Raw genomic sequence first — 18,925 nt, 5'->3', positions numbered from 1 at the left:
TCAGAGCTAGCAATGCATCTAGGAAGTGGGTGACTCTCACAGTACACTGAGGAGCCGTACAGCACTGAGAATCAGCCCCATTGTGTGCAGGGATAATGACCAATCAGAGCTAGCAATGCATCTAGGAAGTGGGTGACTCTCACAGTACACTGAGGAGCCGCACAGCACTGAGAATCAGCCCCATTGTGTGCAGGGATAATGACCAATCAGAGCTAGCAATGCATCTAGGAAGTGGGTGACTCTCACAGTACACTGAGGAGCCGCACAGCACTGAGAATCAGCCCCATTGTGTGCAGGGATAATGACCAGAGCTAGCAATGCATCTAGGAAGTGGGTGACTCTCATAGTACACTGAGGAGCCGCACAGCACTGAGAATCAGCCCCATTGTGTGCAGGGATAATGACCAGAGCTAGCAATGCATCTAGGAAGTGGGTGACTCTCATAGTACACTGAGGAGCAGCACAGCACTGAGAATCAGCCCCATTGTGTGCAGGGATAATGACCAATCAGAGCTAGCAATGCATCTAGGAAGTGGGTGACTCTCATAGTACACTGAGGAGCAGCACAGCACTGAGAATCAGCCCCATTGTGTGCAGGGATAATGACCAGAGCTAGCAATGCATCTAGGAAGTGGGTGACTCTCATAGTACACTGAGGAGCAGCACAGCACTGAGAATCAGCCCCATTGTGTGCAGGGATAATGACCAATCAGAGCTAGCAATGCATCTAGGAAGTGGGTGACTCTCACAGTACACTGAGGAGCCGTACAGCACTGAGAATCAGCCCCATTGTGTGCAGGGATAATGACCAATCAGAGCTAGCAATGCATCTAGGAAGTGGGTGACTCTCACAGTACACTGAGGAGCCGCACAGCACTGAGAATCAGCCCCATTGTGTGCAGGGATAATGACCAGAGCTAGCAATGCATCTAGGAAGTGGGTGACTCTCACAGTACACTGAGGAGCAGCACAGCACTGAGAATCAGCCCCATTGTGTGCAGGGATAATGACCAATCAGAGCTAGCACTGCATCTAGGAAGTGGGTGACTCTCACAGTACACTGAGGAGCCGCACAGCACTGAGAATCAGCCCCATTGTGTGCAGGGATAATGACCAGAGCTAGCAATGCATCTAGGAAGTGGGTGACTCTCATAGTACACTGAGGAGCAGCACAGCACTGAGAATCAGCCCCATTGTGTGCAGGGATAATGACCAATCAGAGCTAGCAATGCATCTAGGAAGTGGGTGACTCTCATAGTACACTGAGGAGCAGCACAGCACTGAGAATCAGCCCCATTGTGTGCAGGGATAATGACCAATCAGAGCTAGCAATGCATCTAGGAAGTGGGTGACTCTCACAGTACACTGAGGAGCCGCACAGCACTGAGAAAAAAGATGTAAAAAATTGCCACAATTGGAAGAATGATTATGAATCCTTTAGACGTTCAACATAAGCTGCTCTTATTTTATTATTTTATCATTTACAATTTACTGTGGCATTCTATTAAGACACTTTTTCACATGTAGATGTATAGTTTCCATGTATAGACAATCTCTCATGCCAGACCCTCTGTCATTGCAGGAAACACGATTACCATGCCAACAGCTTCGGGAGCCAAAAAGCGATTCTGGATCATTGAGGATATGTCACCTTTTGGTAAACGGCGCAAGACAGCTTCTTCGCGCAAAATGTTGGATGAAGGGATGATGTTGGAAGGATTCAGACGTTACGACCTGTATGAAGACTGTAAGGATTCGGCGTGCCAGTTCTCCCTGAAGGTCACTCACTACCACTGTACTAGAGAGAACTGTGGCTACAAGTTCTGTGGCCGGACCCACATGTATAAGCATGCCCAGCACCACGACCGAGTGGACAACCTTGTTCTCGATGACTTTAAGCGTTTCAAGTCCTCTCTTAGCTGCAACTTCCCTGACTGCCAGTTTTCCGGCAATAGCACGCACTTTCATTGCTTGCGTTGTGGCTTCCGCTGCACTGACAGCACTAAAGTGACGGCCCACCGAAAGCACCACGGCAAGCAAGACGTCATCAGTGCCGCTGGATTCTGTCAGTTTAGCTCCAGCGCTGATTGCGAGGTGCCCGAATGCAAATACAAACTGAAGTGCTCACATTTTCATTGCACTTATCCCAGCTGCAAGCACACTGTAGTGGGAATGTCCCAAATGGACTCACACAAACGCAAGCATGAAAAGCAGGAGAGAGGGGAGCTGCCATCTGTTTCTCCGGGGCCAGAGGGGTCCACGCAGTGCGGTGCAGAGTATGACCTCCATAATGCACCACTGAATTTAGACAGCTCCCTGAATTTGAGCACAGACACTCACAACTCCCTCCTGTTTCTACAAAACGCTGCTGGAGTGGGTCTGAATGACTCTCTGGACCTTAGCAAGAAGCCGCAGGATGGGGCCAACCCTGGTCCCAGAGAAAACACTCAGACAGCCGACTGTGGCGATCCTGATGATGACTTGTCTCAGGAGGAGGAGGAGGAGGAGGATGATGATGATGATGATGATGACGAGGAGGAGGAGGATGAAATGAATGAAGATGAGGAGGAGGATCTGAACACAGATTCGGATGATTCTTTGCCAGAGGGTGAATGTTTACCTAGGAAAGGAAACAAGGAAAGTGCTGGGGATTCTACAAACCACTGTGATACCTCCCAAACTCCAATCAACCTCCACACATCCCCTTAAATAACACTTCAAACTTTGAATGTTTTATAAGTGACCCCTTTTGAGGGCCCTTCTCCCTCCACCCATAAAACCATAAAAACACAAAGAACAAGTGAAGGAATAGGAACCTTTAAAAAAAAAAAAAATAGCAGCTAAATGTTTTCTGCGATGATGGACTCAACCAAGTCATCAGTAGGTTTAACTCAAGGGGGCATTTGTGTTTTCTGTCCTCCTCCTTTATAATTTATTCATACTGGTGCTTGAGAGCAGCAGGACAAAGATGTTGCTTCTGACTCCTTGTGACATGAAGTCATTCTATTGGCCCTTTCATGGGGGGGTGAGAAGATGGTGTACGCGTCACTCCTCCTCTTCCACCACAGAATGGGGAAGCTCCTATCTGGTTACGACAAGGGAGGAGGTCAGACTGACTGGGTTTGTGGGTATTTATTGACTAGCATTATTGGGCGCCCTGCAATGAGGCTCTCTCTCCTGTTCTTCCAGTTTCTCTCTGGGCTGTTCCCGGGAAGCTATTGTTTTATTTTATAAATATTTATATAGAAAGCTTTCCTCTGCACCAATTGCTCTGGTTTATTTATATTGGCATTGTTCTGGTGTAATGAAAATAGGACTTTGCTTATTGTAAGCAGCCCGGACAACCTCACAACTCTATGGGGATGCCTTCTGCCCTATAGGAAATGCTGTTTCTGCTTGCTAAAATACTGGAGAGGTTAGAGGGTGGGGACGGGGGTGAAGTGTGTCACTAGAGGTGGACTTCCTGTAGCACCTTCTGGACAAAGCTCCATATAGGAAACAAGTATTGCTCAGGGGCCAGTAAGGCCACAGCTCTCTTGCACTGTCTAGCCCAGATTAGTGACCTCTATGACTAAATCAGGTGACCGTACATTAGAAACCAATGCTATAGTGATTACAGTAACGGTTACACCATAGACCAACAAGTATAGCACAGGATGTCCTCTCTCTCAGGTAGAAAACTATTTAATGAAGAACTCCTTTATTAGGGCACGTTCAGATGGATTGTTTAAAATTCAAAATTTTCTGTCCTGTGTAAGAGAAATAAGCTAGAAGATACCGATTCTTTCCTTTTAGTAGTATTGGTCACTAGATGGGGGTGAATTAGCCCTTTTACCTCTGGGTTAGGCCACATTCTCTGTCCAAGGACTGCAATGCTTCAGTGTCGATGAATCGGTCGTAAGTGGCATTCAAGACAAACACAGGCCGGCTTCCATCCCCCCCCCCCCCCCCCCAACAGACGCAGATCACACAAGTCCCTCCCACCTTACTGACTCCTAGATACATTCTATTTATTTACCATAACTAAGCAAACAGCAAAATGAAGAGATGGGAGGAATAACTCAAGTGTTTGCAATGAACGGTGTCAGAGCAACAAATTCATTCTGATATAAGAAAAAAAATTGTACAGTATTTTTTCTGTAAAGGTTATATAAAGAACAAAAAAAAATGAAAATAATCTTGCAGAATGGGGCTGTGCACTTGCCTGAGCATCGGCGGGCATCGTCCTCAGCCCCAGTCTAAACGCTAACCCCCATTTTTTTTTTTTTTGTTTTTAGCTTCTGATTTCTCGAAGTCCTGAAGTTTGACTTCACTTTAGCACTGAAATGCGTGATTCCGACTTTTAACTTGAATTTTATAGAAAACAAAATAACGTAATGTTCAGAATAATACGGAGGCTTGTAATCTTCAGATCGTTAATATACGTTTTTAGTTATATATTTAATTTTGCGGGTTTCTCCCTCAATCAGTTACATGTGTGCTCTGTTCCCTTTGTATCTTATTTGTGAGATGAGTCTGGGAAATTAAGGCCTGTAAAACTCTTTTAGCAGCTGAGGTGACCAATATTGTTAGAACAATAAAAGCGCAGCGTCAGAGACGCCAAAGGTTCATGGTATGAACACGGGAAAAGCTGGTGATGTCATATGATGTACCCACCACAGCGCTCTCACAGATCCTCTTCTCTCATAGGCTGATTTATTTATTTCTTGTGTATCAAATGCAAACGTTTCCTCTTTCACATGTAAGCAGTAATTGGACCTATAAAAAACATCAGGGATGGGAGTAAAAGGAGAGGTTCTATCCGAACAGCAGCTACTGAAGACACTACACTTTATAGCACCCTAATGGAAAGCAAAAATAATTATATTAAATGTAGCAAAACATATGACAAAAAAAAAAAGATATGAAGAAACGATCAGGTTGGAGGTTTTCCTAATCTTAACTTGATATTGCACAGTAGGACGTAAGCCATCTCCAACTCATCTGCAAATTTATTAATGTGTCATTTTTTAAAAAACTTTCTGTGGAAACAAAACTAAGGTCAACCTGGCTAATTACAGTTTACTATCTATATCTGAATACTGTGTCCGTACATTGATATAGGTGTAAGCACGTGTACATTTGTATATAATGGTGTATGTGTATGTATGTATATGTATATATATATATATATATATATATATATATATATACATACATAACCATACAAATATATACTTTTAACTTTATTATAACGCCAGGTAAAAATGAGTTCTTCTAAATACTTGAATTGGACTTTCCCGCATTAAGAACTGAATATTTTTCCACTTGAATTTAGTGCTGTTAGAAATTTAATATATGTGCTTATTTATTTGATTTTATTTTTTATTTGATTTTTTTTTTGCATGACTGATGCAAGGTTTGACATTTTCACTCAATAAAAACTGGAAAAAAATGAGACCTCCTGTTTGCGTCAGTCCTTCTGCAGTTATAGGGCTTCCTGTTCCCCAAGAGAGGTGTAATGACTGCAGTTATGGGGCTTCCTATTCCCCAAGAGAGGTGTAATGACTGCAGTTATGGGGCTTCCTATTCCCCAAGAGAGGTGTAATGACTGCAGTTATGGGGCTTCCTATTCCCCAAGAGAGGTGTAATGACTGCAGTTATGGGGCTTCCTGTTCCCCAAGAGAGGTGTAATGACTGCAGTTATGGGGCTTCCTATTCCCCAAGAGAGGTGTAATGACTGCAGTTATGGGGCTTCCTGTTCCCCAAGAGAGGTGTAATGACTGCAGTTATGGGGCTTCCTGTTCCCCAAGAGAGGTGTAATGACTGCAGTTATGGGGCTTCCTGTTCCCCAAGAGAGGTGTAATGACTGCAGTTATGGGGCTTCCTCTTCCCCAAGAGAGGTGTAATGACTGCAGTTATGGGGCTTCCTGTTCCCCAAGAGAGGTGTAATGACTGCAGTTATAGGGCTTCCTGTTCCCCAAGAGAGGTGTAATGACTGCAGTTATAGGGCTTCCTGTTCCCCAAGAGAGGTGTAATGACTGCAGTTATAGGGCTTCCTGTTCCCCAAGAGAGGTGTAATGACTGCAGTTATGGGGCTTCCTATTCCCCAAGAGAGGTGTAATGACTGCAGTTATAGGGCTTCCTATTCCCCAAGAGAGGTGTAATGACTGCAGTTATGGGGCTTCCTATTCCCCAAGAGAGGTGTAATGAATGCAGTTATGGGGCTTCCTATTCCCTAAGAGAGGTGTAATGACTGCAGTTATGGGGCTTCCTGTTCCCCAAGAGAGGTGTAATGACTGCAGTTATGGGGCTTCCTATTCCCCAAGAGAGGTGTAATGACTGCAGTTATGGGGCTTCCTATTCCCCAAGAGAGGTGTAATGACTGCAGTTATGGGGCTTCCTATTCCCCAAGAGAGGTGTAATGACTGCAGTTATGGGGCTTCCTATTCCCTAAGAGAGGTGTAATGACTGCAGTTATGGGGCTTCCTGTTCCCCAAGAGAGGTGTAATGACTGCAGTTATGGGGCTTCCTATTCCCTAAGAGAGGTGTAATGACTGCAGTTATGGGGCTTCCTGTTCCCCAAGAGAGGTGTAATGACTGCAGTTATGGGGCTTCCTATTCCCTAAGAGAGGTGTAATGACTGCAGTTATGGGGCTTCCTGTTCCCCAAGAGAGGTGTAATGACTGCAGTTATGGGGCTTCCTATTCCCTAAGAGAGGTGTAATGACTGCAGTTATGGGGCTTCCTGTTCCCCAAGAGAGGTGTAATGACTGCAGTTATGGGGCTTCCTATTCCCTAAGAGAGGTGTAATGACTGCAGTTATGGGGCTTCCTGTTCCCCAAGAGAGGTGTAATGACTGCAGTTATGGGGCTTCCTATTCCCTAAGAGAGGTGTAATGACTGCAGTTATGGGGCTTCCTGTTCCCCAAGAGAGGTGTAATGACTGCAGTTATGGGGCTTCCTATTCCCCAAGAGAGGTGTAATGACTGCAGTTATAGGGCATGCACCCTCAGTAAGGGACAGTGCACCCTAAAATAATAAAACAACAAATCCCTGTCTGTGAAATGCTCTGTTCAGCAGTGGCCCATGATCTTAATGCTCTGCCCTAGGTAAGGGGATGATTGCATTATAGGACTGCATACACCTTGGCTGTTCCTGGATGTGAGACTGTCTCATGTACCACACTCTTCCGCCACCTACATCCTGCTGCTTCTCCTGAACAATTACATCATCAGCTTCCTCTGTCAGTAGCTGGCTCAACCCAAATTTAAGTGTTTGGTAGGTCCTCCATAATTGGAAGTGGTACGCACCATTTATATTCTTAAGGATAACTCTGGTTATGGGAGATCAGGACATTTTAGTTTGGTATAGACATAATAAAATAACTTACAGTTACCCTCATTTATCTGACAGTGTTGGCAAAGCTGATATGCCAATAGTGCCCTGTGCTGCACCCTCCAGGACTGGCCCCGCTTCCACTACATGTAGCTACAGATTCAGGGCTCAGTGCTGGTGTCTGCATTGGAAGGCTCCCCTGCGCTTACAGGAACAATCCCATCATCTAATCCAGGCCTGGCCAACCTGTGGCTCTCCAGCTGTTGTGAAACTACAAGTCTCAGCATGCCCTGCTACAGTTCTGCTATTAGGGAATGCTAAAACTATTGCAAGGCATGCTGGGACTTGTAGTTTCTCAACAGCTGGAGAGCCACAGGTTGGCCAGGCCTGATCTAATGCAATGGTTCTCAAACTCTGTCCTCAGGACCCCACACAGGTCACATTTTCCAGGTCACATAGCAGGTGCACAGGTGTATTCATTACTCACTGACATTTTCCAGGTCACCCAGCAGGTGCATAGGTGTATTCATTATCACTGACACATTTCCCAGGTAAAATAGCAGGTGCACAGGTGTATTCATTACTGACTGACATTTTTCAGTCACACAGCAGGTGCACAGGTGTATTCATTACTCGCTGACAAATTTCCCAGGTCACTTAGCAGGTGCCCAGGTGTAATCATTACTCACTGACACATTTTAAAAGATAATTATGTCACTTGCAATTCTGTGGAGAGACCTGAAAAACATGCACTGTGGGGTCCTGAGTACCAAGTTTGAGAACTTGTGATCTAATCTCAATGACTTGTTGATCTAATTCTAGGAAAATAAAGTGAAAATAATCTAAGTTTTTTGTTTTTAGTTCCAGGCTTTAAATAATACACAACTTGTACGGCAATATAAATGTTACATCACTTATTTAATGACAATTTCCTGCTAAACAATAATTCCATATAAATACATGACTGTGACTGCAGAATTGTAGAGTAATACAAAGAAACGCTTTTGCGCTAACGTACCAGAGCCTCAGTGTCATAACTGTTAAGCTAAGTACACACTATACGATGTAACAAACCATGCAGCAGTCGTCGCAAAATCACTGATCCCAGAAGAGTCTACACACTATGCAATCTTCTGTATGACAACACAATATATCGTGTGGGGGATTGTATCCAATTAATAATTTCTTCTGTACACAATATGCAATCCTCGTGTAGATGTAGTGTACCAATTTATTGTGTGGTCATGCGTACACACACCGTATCGGGTGTACACACTGAGCCTAATTCAGAGATTTACATAATGCTGATATTTACAGAGTTTGAGCGACTGCCATTGCAAAGTGAGTGACAGGTAGCAAGCTTTTGGGGAAGGTAACAGGGAGACGTTTCTGACCGTTCAAACACCGTTTCATGGGCGTGTATTATCCAGCCATTGCATGCATGAGAGCTCTCAGCGTGTCAGGAGAGACCAAGGGGTAAATTTACTAAGATTCGAGATGGTCCCGATTTTCAAAGTGATTTATCTCACTGGTACTCGCCAAAATACGGGTGATTTAATCCCTTTTTTTTTTACCAAATTTACCAACAGGCGATTTGAGGCTAAACGAGTTTGCCGATGGTGAAGCAGAACGAGATATCTCTCCCGAGTAACTCGTTTTGCAGGAGATTACTCACCCGAGATTGCAGTGTTTTCTCTCTGCAAATCTCTCCCGAGCTAGCAGCCAGCACATATCAGTGTGATATATCAGTATCAGTGTGATATGTGCTTGCTGCTTGTGTGTTAAAACATGTAAAAAAAAACAAAAAAAATTTTTTTAAATTACGTGAGGTCCCGTCCCCCCCCAAAACACTAACCAGCCCTGGGCTTGCCAGCCTGTCCTGGTTCTTAATTTACAGGGAAAAAATGTGTAGGGTTCCACTGTAAGTTACGAACCAGCACAAGGCAGCAGGGACAGAGCTGGTTTTAAATATACGGAGAAAAAAAAACTGACGTGAGGTCTCTGTATATTTAAAACTAGCCCTGGACCCTTTCTAACGGGTGACTGATGCCACAGCCAAGGGTGCCCTTTCATCGGGCCCCACAGCCGCAGCATCAGCCCTGACCGTTAGTCAGCCCAGGCCAGGGATCCCTGGGGAGTTGGGGACCCCCCAATAAAGGGGTCACCCTCTCCAGGTCACCCCTGGCCTAGGGCTGATAGCCCGGCGCTATCCCTGCCACCCCTGAGTGTTGGGTTGATAGTGTTAGGTGTAGAGTAAAAATGAGAATTTTCATCATTGTCTTTACAGTGGAACTACTGAAGAACCACAAGTACCAGCATGCGGGTCATTAAGGGCCCACTGGTACCTGTAGTTCACTTGTAAAGAAATGGTTAATAAAACACAACACACCGTGAAAATAAACCTTTATTGTATCCATAAACACACTTACACATACTCACCTGTTTCCAGATGTTTATGTCCCCCTGTCAACGTAAAGTATCCCATCGAATTACTAGTAAAAAAGATCCAATACTCACCTTTATGTCCCCTGATATTCTCCGCAGAAATCCAATACGTGGGCCGGATACAATGTAACACTACGCTTCTGCATGCTATTACACCGCGCTAATGTCTGCTCGTGGGAACGAGTTCACTTCAGTCCCGGGCTGCCGGCCAATCAGTGGCGGCTAACATTAGCAGCCGCTCATTGGCTGTGACCCACATGGGCTTAGCCAATGAGTGGCTCCTCCACGTGGGTCCCAGGCAATGAGTGGCCGCTAATGTTAGCCGCCGCTGATTGGCCGGCAGCCCGGGACTGAAGTGAACTCTTTCCCACGAGCAGACATTAGCGCAGTGTAATAGCATGCAGAAGCGTAGTGTTACACTGTATCCAGGGGCACGTATTGGATTTCTGCGGAGAACATCGAGGGACATAAAGGTGAGTATTCGATCTTTTTTACTGGTAATTCGATGGGATACTTTACGTTGACAGGAGGACATGAACATCTGGAAACAGGTGAGTATATGTAAGTGTGTTTACGGATACAATAAAGGTTTATTTTCACGGTGTGTTGTGTGTTTTATTAACCATTTTTTTACAGGTGAACTACAGGTACCAGTGGGTCCTTAATGCCCCGCATGCTTGTACTTGTGGTTCTCCAAGTATCAGCATGCGGGGGAGGCTTGCTGGGACCTGTAGTTCCACTGTAAAGACAATGATGAAAATTCTAATTTTTACACTATCAACCCACCACCCACCACCCAGGGGTGGCGGGGATAGCCCCAGGCTATCAGCCTAGGCCAGGGGTGTCCTGGAGAGGGTGACCCCTTTATTGGGGGGTTCCCCAACTCCCCAGGGATCCCTGGCCTGGGCTGACTAACGGTCAGGGCTGATGCTGCGTCTGGGGGGTCCGGTGAAAGGGCACCCCTGGCTGTGGCATCAGTCCTCCATTAGAAAGGGTCCAGGGCTGGTTTTAAATATACGGGGGACCTCACGTCAATTTTTTCTCCGTATATTTAAAACCAGCTCTGTTCCTGCTGCCTTGTGCTGGTTCGTAATTTACAGTGGAACCTTACACATTTTTTCCATGTAAATTAAGAACCAGGACAGGCTGGTTAGTCTTTTGGGGGGGGGACCTCACGTAATTTTTTTTTTTTTTAAATTTAACCCTATTTTAACCATTTACAGAGAGAAACATAGACAAATCACAATGATATGTGTATGTTTCTGACCATCTCGCAGCTCAGGGGGTTGAGAGTTTGAAAAGTGATTTTGACAGAGAGTTTGCTCCTATCTCACCCGAGCTGGTCATCCCGATTCTTGGTAAATTTGAGAGATGTATGTTTTAGGTGAAAAGTACTTCCAATTTGGCCCGATGGTGATTTGATTCGAGATTGCTATCTCACCCGAGTTTTATGAGTGAGATGAGAGAAATCTCTCTCTAACACACCCGACTTTACCTTTAGTAAATTTGCAAGCAGGAAAAAAAATCATTAAATCACCCGAGATGGTCATCTCCACCTCTCTCGATTCTTAGTAAATTTACCCCCTAGTGTTTCAGACTGGTTGTCACACCTGCCTCTGGAGGATCTCCTATTAAGGAGTTGAAAGCTGAGGTCCAAAGTTGAGGAAGGAATCGGAGGCGAGGGGCCTGGATGTATGATCTCCTCATCCACAAGTATCGGACGTTGACGAGACCTGACCAAAGGCCTCGTCAACCTGCTGAGAGGTGTTCACCAGTGACCCCTCCAAGCAGGATATGGGTTTAAGTTGCACCCAGCAGGCAGGTCGCGGCCCTTTGGTCAGGTATCCAACACCTGTGGGAATGGAGACAAACAGTAGTAGGCCCAAATTATATACTTCAGGAAGAAGCACTTGTAATGTATCTGCACAGGAGAATAACTCTGAGTAAACAGTCAAAGGAATAGATGCTCCACAAGCACGGAGGAATGACTCAATAGTGGTACCCAGTGGGAGTACAGAATACGCAAGCTTTGGTGTTCTTGAAGCACTGCTGCACGAGTAGATGGTACTCGTAGTTACACGCAGGCAAGATGTTACTGACGCACTGCTGCACGAGGAGATGGCACTTGTAGTTACATGCAGGCAAGATGTTACTGAAGCACTGCTGCACGAGGAGATGGCACTTGTAGTTACACGCAGGCAAGATGTGACTGACGCACTGCTGCATGAGTAGATGGCACTTGTAGTTGCACGCAGGCAAGGTGTTACTGACGCACTGCTGCACGAGGAGATGGCACTTGTAGTTACACGCAGGCAAGATGTGACTGACGCACTGCTGCACGAGGAGATGGCACTTGTAGTTACATGCAGGCAAGATGTTACTGACGCACTGCTGCATGAGTAGATGGCACTTGTAGTTGCACGCAGGCAAGGTGTTACTGACGCACTGCTGCACGAGGAGATGGCACTTGTAGTTACACGCAGGCAAGATGTGACTGACGCACTGCTGCATGAGTAGATGGCACTTGTAGTTGCACGCAGGCAAGGTGTTACTGACGCACTGCTGCACGAGGAGATGGCACTTGTAGTTGCACGCAGGCAAGGTGTTACTGACGCACTGCTGCACGAGGAGATGGCACTTGTAGTTGCACGCAGGCAAGGTGTTACTGACGCACTGCTGCATGAGGAGATGGCACTTGTAGTTACATGCAGGCAAGATGTGACTGACGCACTGCTGCATGAGTAGATGGCACTTGTAGTTGCACGCAGGCAAGGTGTTACTGACACACTGCTGCACGAGGAGATGGCACTTGTAGTTGCACGCAGGCAAGGTGTTACTGACGCACTGCTGCACGAGGAGATGGCACTTGTAGTTGCACGCAGGCAAGGTGTTACTGACGCACTGCTGCATGAGGAGATGGCACTTGTAGTTACATGCAGGCAAGATGTTACTGACGCACTGCTGCATGAGTAGATGGCACTTGTAGTTGCACGCAGGCAAGGTGTTACTGACGCACTGCTGCACGAGGAGATGGCACTTGTAGTTACACGCAGGCAAGATGTGACTGACGCACTGCTGCACGAGGAGATGGCACTTGTAGTTACATGCAGGCAAGGTGTTACTGACGCACTGCTGCACGAGTAGATGGCACTTGTAGTTACATGCAGGCAAGATGTTACTGACGCACTGCTGCACGAGTAGATGGCACTTGTAGTTACATGCAGGCAAGATGTTACTGACGCACTGCTGCACGAGTAGATGGCACTTGTAGTTACATGCAGGCAAGGTGTTACTGACGCACTGCTGCACGAGTAGATGGCACTTGTAGTTACATGCAGGCAAGATGTTACTGACGCACTGCTGCACGAGTAGATGGCACTTGTAGTTACATGCAGGCAAGGTGTTACTGACTCACTGCTGCACGAGTAGATGGCACTTGTAGTTGCTCGAGGATATAACAAGGGAACCTGGAACAAAGTGACGGCAAGTATAAACAACATTGCACAGGCAACTTCCTGCTGTCTAGTTATATACCCTGAGGTAGCAGATCATTGGAGGACAGCGTCAGCTGACCACCACCATGCTACCATTCGGTAAAGGGTAGTCAGGTGATGAAGACAGTCATGGCCGCGTCCATGACGGCAATCTCAGCCACCAAGTCACTGTGCAGCATCTGGACATATACATGGTCCCTAGGCATAATCCTTAGCGCGTCACTCGCCGCGGCACCTAACGTCTGACCACACGAGGGATCAGGGGAAGCCGATACTGGGGTGAGTAACGGCCAATCCTAGACCGCAACCTGAAATAGGTCAGACTTCACTCAGAAGCTACGAGACTGCCCGATCTGGGTCAATGTTCCAGCTGTTTACACTGTTGTATGACGTGGCAATGACATGAGAAGGCAGCAGTGGGCGTCCCTATGCTCGGCTAAGCTTAGGAAGACATTAGCTATCTTCACTATTATGAACCGTGAGAGATTGCATTTGCGATTGCATTAGCGTAGATCTGGGAATCAGGTCCACTATACGATTGTCATGCAAATTGGTTGAAAGTACCAAGATTGCACAATAAATCATATAGGAGGGAATTCAATTAAACGCTGTCATTTACAGTGTGCTAATTAATTCTCTGAGGTTATTCAATTTGTCGCGAAGGCAGGGAAAATAAATCCCCGATAACTAGGCTGTTAATGGGTGAAAAGACCCCTTTAAAAGGGTCTCAAGTGAAAAAGGGGCTCTAATTGAATAGTCTGGGCTATCACCCTTTTTCACATCCGTTAAATTAACGGGTCTAATTAAATTCCACCATAGTGTGTAGCCAGCTTTAATCGAATTGTTCAGAGTAGGACTAATCTTGGCGAGTGGCTTATGATTAGTGTTCCCGCTAGGCTGTTTTAGCGCGGCGCTGCGCCCTGCCCTCCTGGAGTGAAAGCGCCCTGCCCTCACCGCCCCGCTAAGACAGCCTGCAGGTGCCGTCTCCACCGGCGGGTAGCCGTGTCCTGCAGGTGGGTAAATGTGCGGTGCCCTGGTCACTGCCAGTGAATAGACGCTGGACGCATGCGCCGGGCATCTATTCTACCTGTCAGCAGCGCTTGGGAGCTGCCTGGTGTGTCCGTAAGTGCAGGGCATGCCCCCAAGAGTGACGAAAAGCGGACGCGTCTTATAGACACGGCCAGGAGATTTGGGGGCAAGTCGTGGGTTTAAACTAGAAAATCAAAATGCGCCAATGTTGGAAAAATGACATCTTGACCACAGCAACAGTAACATAGAGGAATAGATCAAGGTACAAAAATGTACCATCCTTAAGTCCAGAGTTTGCAGCAAATCAATTCAGCGGTCATAAGCTGAGGGATGTCATTATATAATGTAGGCAGTATGAGAGACACAGGGTTACAGCATAATCCTGCCCCAGGGATATACAGTATCAGAAGTACAAAATCCTCCCGTTCATGTGTTACATTGGAGGAGAGAGGAAAATGTGATGCCCCAGAGCAGTAGACAAAGAAAAAAAAATTGATAGTTGAAACAAAACAAAAAGTTAAGTCAGAAACCACTAACCCACTGCGCTGCAACACCTTGATGCTCCAGGGCACGTGTTGGGTGTGGAGGACCACAATTGTATTTCATGTCAGAAGACAGGAGAGCAGACAATGGCACTGATACACCCTAAATATAAAGTGGTACATCCGACAAGAGATAACTGTCCTAGGAGCTGACCTTCCCCATCCATAAGAAAGAACAAAGAAACCAAACTTCTTAATGAAGCTGAAATCTTTGTCAAATGGTGATGTGGAAGTAAGCATCCTTGTTATCTATGGAGGGGTGAAACTGCCCCTGTATCACTAATGCATCTGTGACCAGATGACCTCCCTAAGCGATCACAGATTATTTTGATCCCATTAGATCTTGGGGTATTAGAGATTCCAACAAATCTCAGGTTCACAACTCCAAATTATTGATTATATATAAATGCATTAAAATTTTGCAATCAATAGAGGTTATTAGCATAATCATGGCCAAGGTTATGGGCCTACCCACCATATCCAGGTAACCTCTTTCGGGTAGGTCCCTAACATACTAGGATTCAAATCCAGAGCGCAGGACCCCCCAAAACTAGTCCAGCTAAGCCGCCCCAGGGCACCTCCACAGTAAGAAAAGTGCAGTGTAAAGAGATAGTTAGAAGCAGCCACAGCAGCATATAAAGAATGAAAATAAAAAAGTGAGGTACATGTATAATAAACAAACAGTGAAGGGTTAAAATGTGTTCTAAAAGAAAAATGTGTTATAATGCAGTGCCCTGAAACAGATCAACCAAAGCAATCTAGGGGGACCCACGCCCCAAAAATGAACCAAAGTTGCACTACAGTGTATAACTTGTAGGACTTACCTAGAATTGTGCCTAATACCAGTGTGCATATACATTACCAGACTCCATGCTTTTAAACCTAGCCCTGCATCGCCGCACTGGGAGCCGTCTTTCCTGGTCCACCAGTGTGCGGCACGTAAACACAGTCCTCCGGTGCAGCGCATCAGGGGTTAACCCTTTGCCACAGCCGCTGGAGGGGATCCATGGCTGCGGCACATAACATTAAAAGAAACAACATTTTATTTAAGCACCCGGCGCCGCTAAAACATTTGAAATTGGCAACCTGTACCTACATTGTCCTTTTAAAGATGGCACAGCATCATATGGGTTAACCCCTTCGCTGCTGTGGCCACCATCTTGGCCTTGTGGGGGATCAGTGGAGCTGGTTCTATACGGGGACCCGGCCACAGCATCAATGAAAATTTAAAGTGAGGGAGTTTATGTCCAAAACAGGATAGAATGGGGGCGTGGCTTGCTTGCTGAACGGAGCAGACGTGCTCCCCTGCAGCTCCCCAGACTAACCCTCTACTTACCCGCTTTCTCACTATTTGCTGTTACCTCTGATTGTTCACAGAAATGATTAGAGTTGGGCCTTTTTGACCTCCTTCGCTACCATAGGCTTGTTGTTAGGCCTATTTCCTCTAGGTTCACTTATAGTCAGATATATTAGATAAATCAAGTTGCCTTTATTATACTTTCTTGTTTAGATTGTTATTTATACTATTTCTCTCTTTGTCTGCCTATATAGCTGTTTCATTTACATTTAACCTTTTTACGAGGAGTTATGTGAATATGAATATGTTTATTCAATTTATATTGATATTTTGTGTTTTCTACTATATTGTTATTTTTTTTATAGGATGGCGGGGTCATTCCACCCCTGTGTGCCCCCTACCGCTAATTTTTTCCTGGCGGTCCCCTTATTGTCCGGCAGCGGTTCTTTTTTCTTCTCATTAATATTTTGTTGTATTAATATAATTTCAGTTTTTTATGTCTCCCCCCCATTTCCTTTTGTTTTTCCCTTCTCCCCCTTTCTCTCTTTTTTCTTCTGCTTAGTTTCTCTACTATTTTTACAGTTATTTCAACCCCACCCTAATGTACTGTATAGCTCTAACTCTCCCTTTCACCCATGGCTGCTTCACTATGTATAGTCTCTATTAATGCTAGAGGGCTGAATGTCCCTGAAAAGAGAGCTCTTTTCATGCAGAAGGAGCGGATATCGTCATTGTATAGGAAGCCTACTTTCGCCATTCCCCCTCTGCCCCACGGCTTAGTAGTGAATTTTACCCCATAACAAATTATAGTAACTATCCCCAATCGAAATCTAAGGGAGTTGCTATTTTATTTGCCAAACTCTGAAGTACATATTTCGGAAGAGGGGAGATGCCTACTTGTCAAATGCTCTATTTTTAATCAACTTTTCACATTTGTTAATATTTATGCCCCAAACCAGGGCCAGCCAAACTTTTTTGAGAGGGTTCTGGATAAAATTGATATGCTCCAAAAGGGGACCTTGATAGTAGGTGGGGACCTCAACTGGGCCCTCAACCATCTCCTGGATACCTCATCGGGCTCTTCAACGGTCCCTTGCCGTACGTCAAAGAAGGCAAGACTGTTACCCCATACTCACCAGCTGTCTGACGTCTGCCGTATATTTCATCCCTTAGACAGAGACTACTCATGTTATTCTAGCCCCCAGTAGTCCTAATCCAGGATAGATTATATATTGGTTGGCCATAGATTCCTCCATCTAGTACAGGCAACTTCCATAGGAGTGACAACCTGCTCTGACCATGCCCCAGTGAGAGTAGACCTCTCCCTCGGGTTTTCTGATCCAATCAACAGATCTGTCCTTTCTGTCCGACCCCTACTGTAGATCCCAGGTGGAAGAGGCTGTTGACGTTTATCTAGAATGTAATACCATCCCGGATGTATCTAGCCTCACTATATGGGAAGCCCATAAATGTGTTCTTAGAGGAAAATGCATCCAACTGGGTTCCTATTTAAAGAAACAAAGGGTGGGATAGATAGATGACTTACTTCAGAAAATACAGGTTTTGGAGCCTACCCACAAAACTTCCCTTTCCTCTGATATTTATGTGGACTTAGTCCAGGCCCGATCAGCCTTAAATAAACTTCTACTGGAAAAGATCAAACACTCTTTTCGAAAATGTCATAGTCGCTATTATCGCTGGGGTAATAAACCCGGAAAAATGCTAGCTAGAGCTCTGGGAACCCGCTCCTTTACCCCCTCTATTAAAGATGGGAGGGGACAGGTCTCACATGATGCTAGCAAGATTGCAGAAGCTTATTGTTCCTACTACTCATCACTGTATAACCTACCTGCCCCTTCGGCCTTCCCTGACGTTCTCGGGAAACAACAGGCTATTGAGGCCTATCTCACTAGGATTGGGTTTCCCAAGCTTGATGACCTTGCCAGTGAGGACTTAGAAAGACCTTTCACTTTACCTGAGCTATTGGAGGCCATTAAACCACCCCTTCCGGGAAAAGTCCTGGCCCTGACGGGTTCACTATCAATTATTACAAAGCTTTCAGGGACAAACTGGCACCTCCACTGTTGGAGGTCTTTAATTCGGTTTCCGATAAGACCCCCATCTCCTGCCAATCCCTAGAAGCCCACATAACGGTTATTCCCAAGGAAGACAAAGATCCATCCCTTTCTCCCAGCTACTGCCCAATCTCCCTTCTCAATGTAGATGTCAAACTGTATGCGAAACTTCTTGCAAACAGATTAAAACATTTCCTACCTTCTCTGGTTCATAGCGACCAGGTAGGGTTTGCCCCGGGCCGTGAAGCTAGGGACAACACCTCCAAAATTATAGCCCTCACCCACTATATTTCGTCTACGGATGCCACAGCCATTCTGCTGTCTATTGATGCTGAGAAGGCATTTGACAGAGTAGATTGGAGCTTTATGTCTGAAGTACTGAGACACCTGGGATTAGGTCCAGTTTGCTTCCAACGCATCCTCGCCCTTTATCGTTCCCCCTCTGCCCGTATTAGAGTTAATGGTTCCCTTTCTGACTCCTACTCCATTAACTATGGAACTAGACAAGGTTGTCCCTTATCCCCCCTGATTTTTATTATTTGTATGGAGGCTCTGGCAAAGTCGATCAGGCTGAATCCGAACATATTGGGCTTTGGTTTACATAGTGATGAATACACATTAGCTCTATTTACCGATGATTTATTGGCCACAATTACAAATCCTGTTACTTCATTAGCGAACCTATTAGAGGAATTCAAGATTTTTGGAGACCTCTCCAATTTCACAGT

General features: G+C 45.6%; 1 protein-coding gene and 1 long non-coding RNA gene across 12 annotated transcripts in view; one reads left to right on the top strand and one right to left on the bottom strand.

Annotated features, from left to right (window-relative positions):
- Positions 1-5,439, top strand: part of CASZ1 (castor zinc finger 1) — a 356,057-nt gene extending 350,618 nt beyond the window's left edge. For all 9 annotated transcript variants that reach the window (XM_088465170.1, XM_088465173.1, XM_088465169.1 and 6 more), the window contains one exon: positions 1,583-5,439. In XM_088465170.1, coding sequence (XP_088321296.1) covers positions 1,583-2,709 — 1,127 coding nt within the window. In that variant the 3' untranslated portion in view covers positions 2,710-5,439. The remainder of the gene's footprint in view (positions 1-1,582) is intronic.
- LOC148436230 (uncharacterized) overlaps positions 1-18,925 on the bottom strand; it is a 168,443-nt gene that overhangs the window by 92,422 nt on the left and 57,096 nt on the right. Inside the window, exon 3 of one of the 3 annotated variants that reach the window (XR_015876490.1) lies at positions 1,450-2,620. The exons of the other annotated variants lie outside the window; for them this stretch is intronic. This is a non-coding gene — a long non-coding RNA (uncharacterized LOC148436230). Of the gene's footprint in view, positions 1-1,449; positions 2,621-18,925 lie in introns of those variants that run through there. 3 annotated transcript variants of the gene reach the window in all.

The sequence above is a fragment of the Taudactylus pleione genome, unplaced genomic scaffold (assembly GCF_031769625.1).
Source record: "Taudactylus pleione unplaced genomic scaffold, aTauple2 ptg001889l, whole genome shotgun sequence".
In the NCBI taxonomy this organism is placed as follows: Eukaryota; Metazoa; Chordata; class Amphibia; order Anura; family Myobatrachidae; genus Taudactylus; species Taudactylus pleione.
The sequence above is the reverse complement of the archived record's forward strand: the minus strand, read 5'-3'. Positions and strand labels throughout refer to the sequence as shown.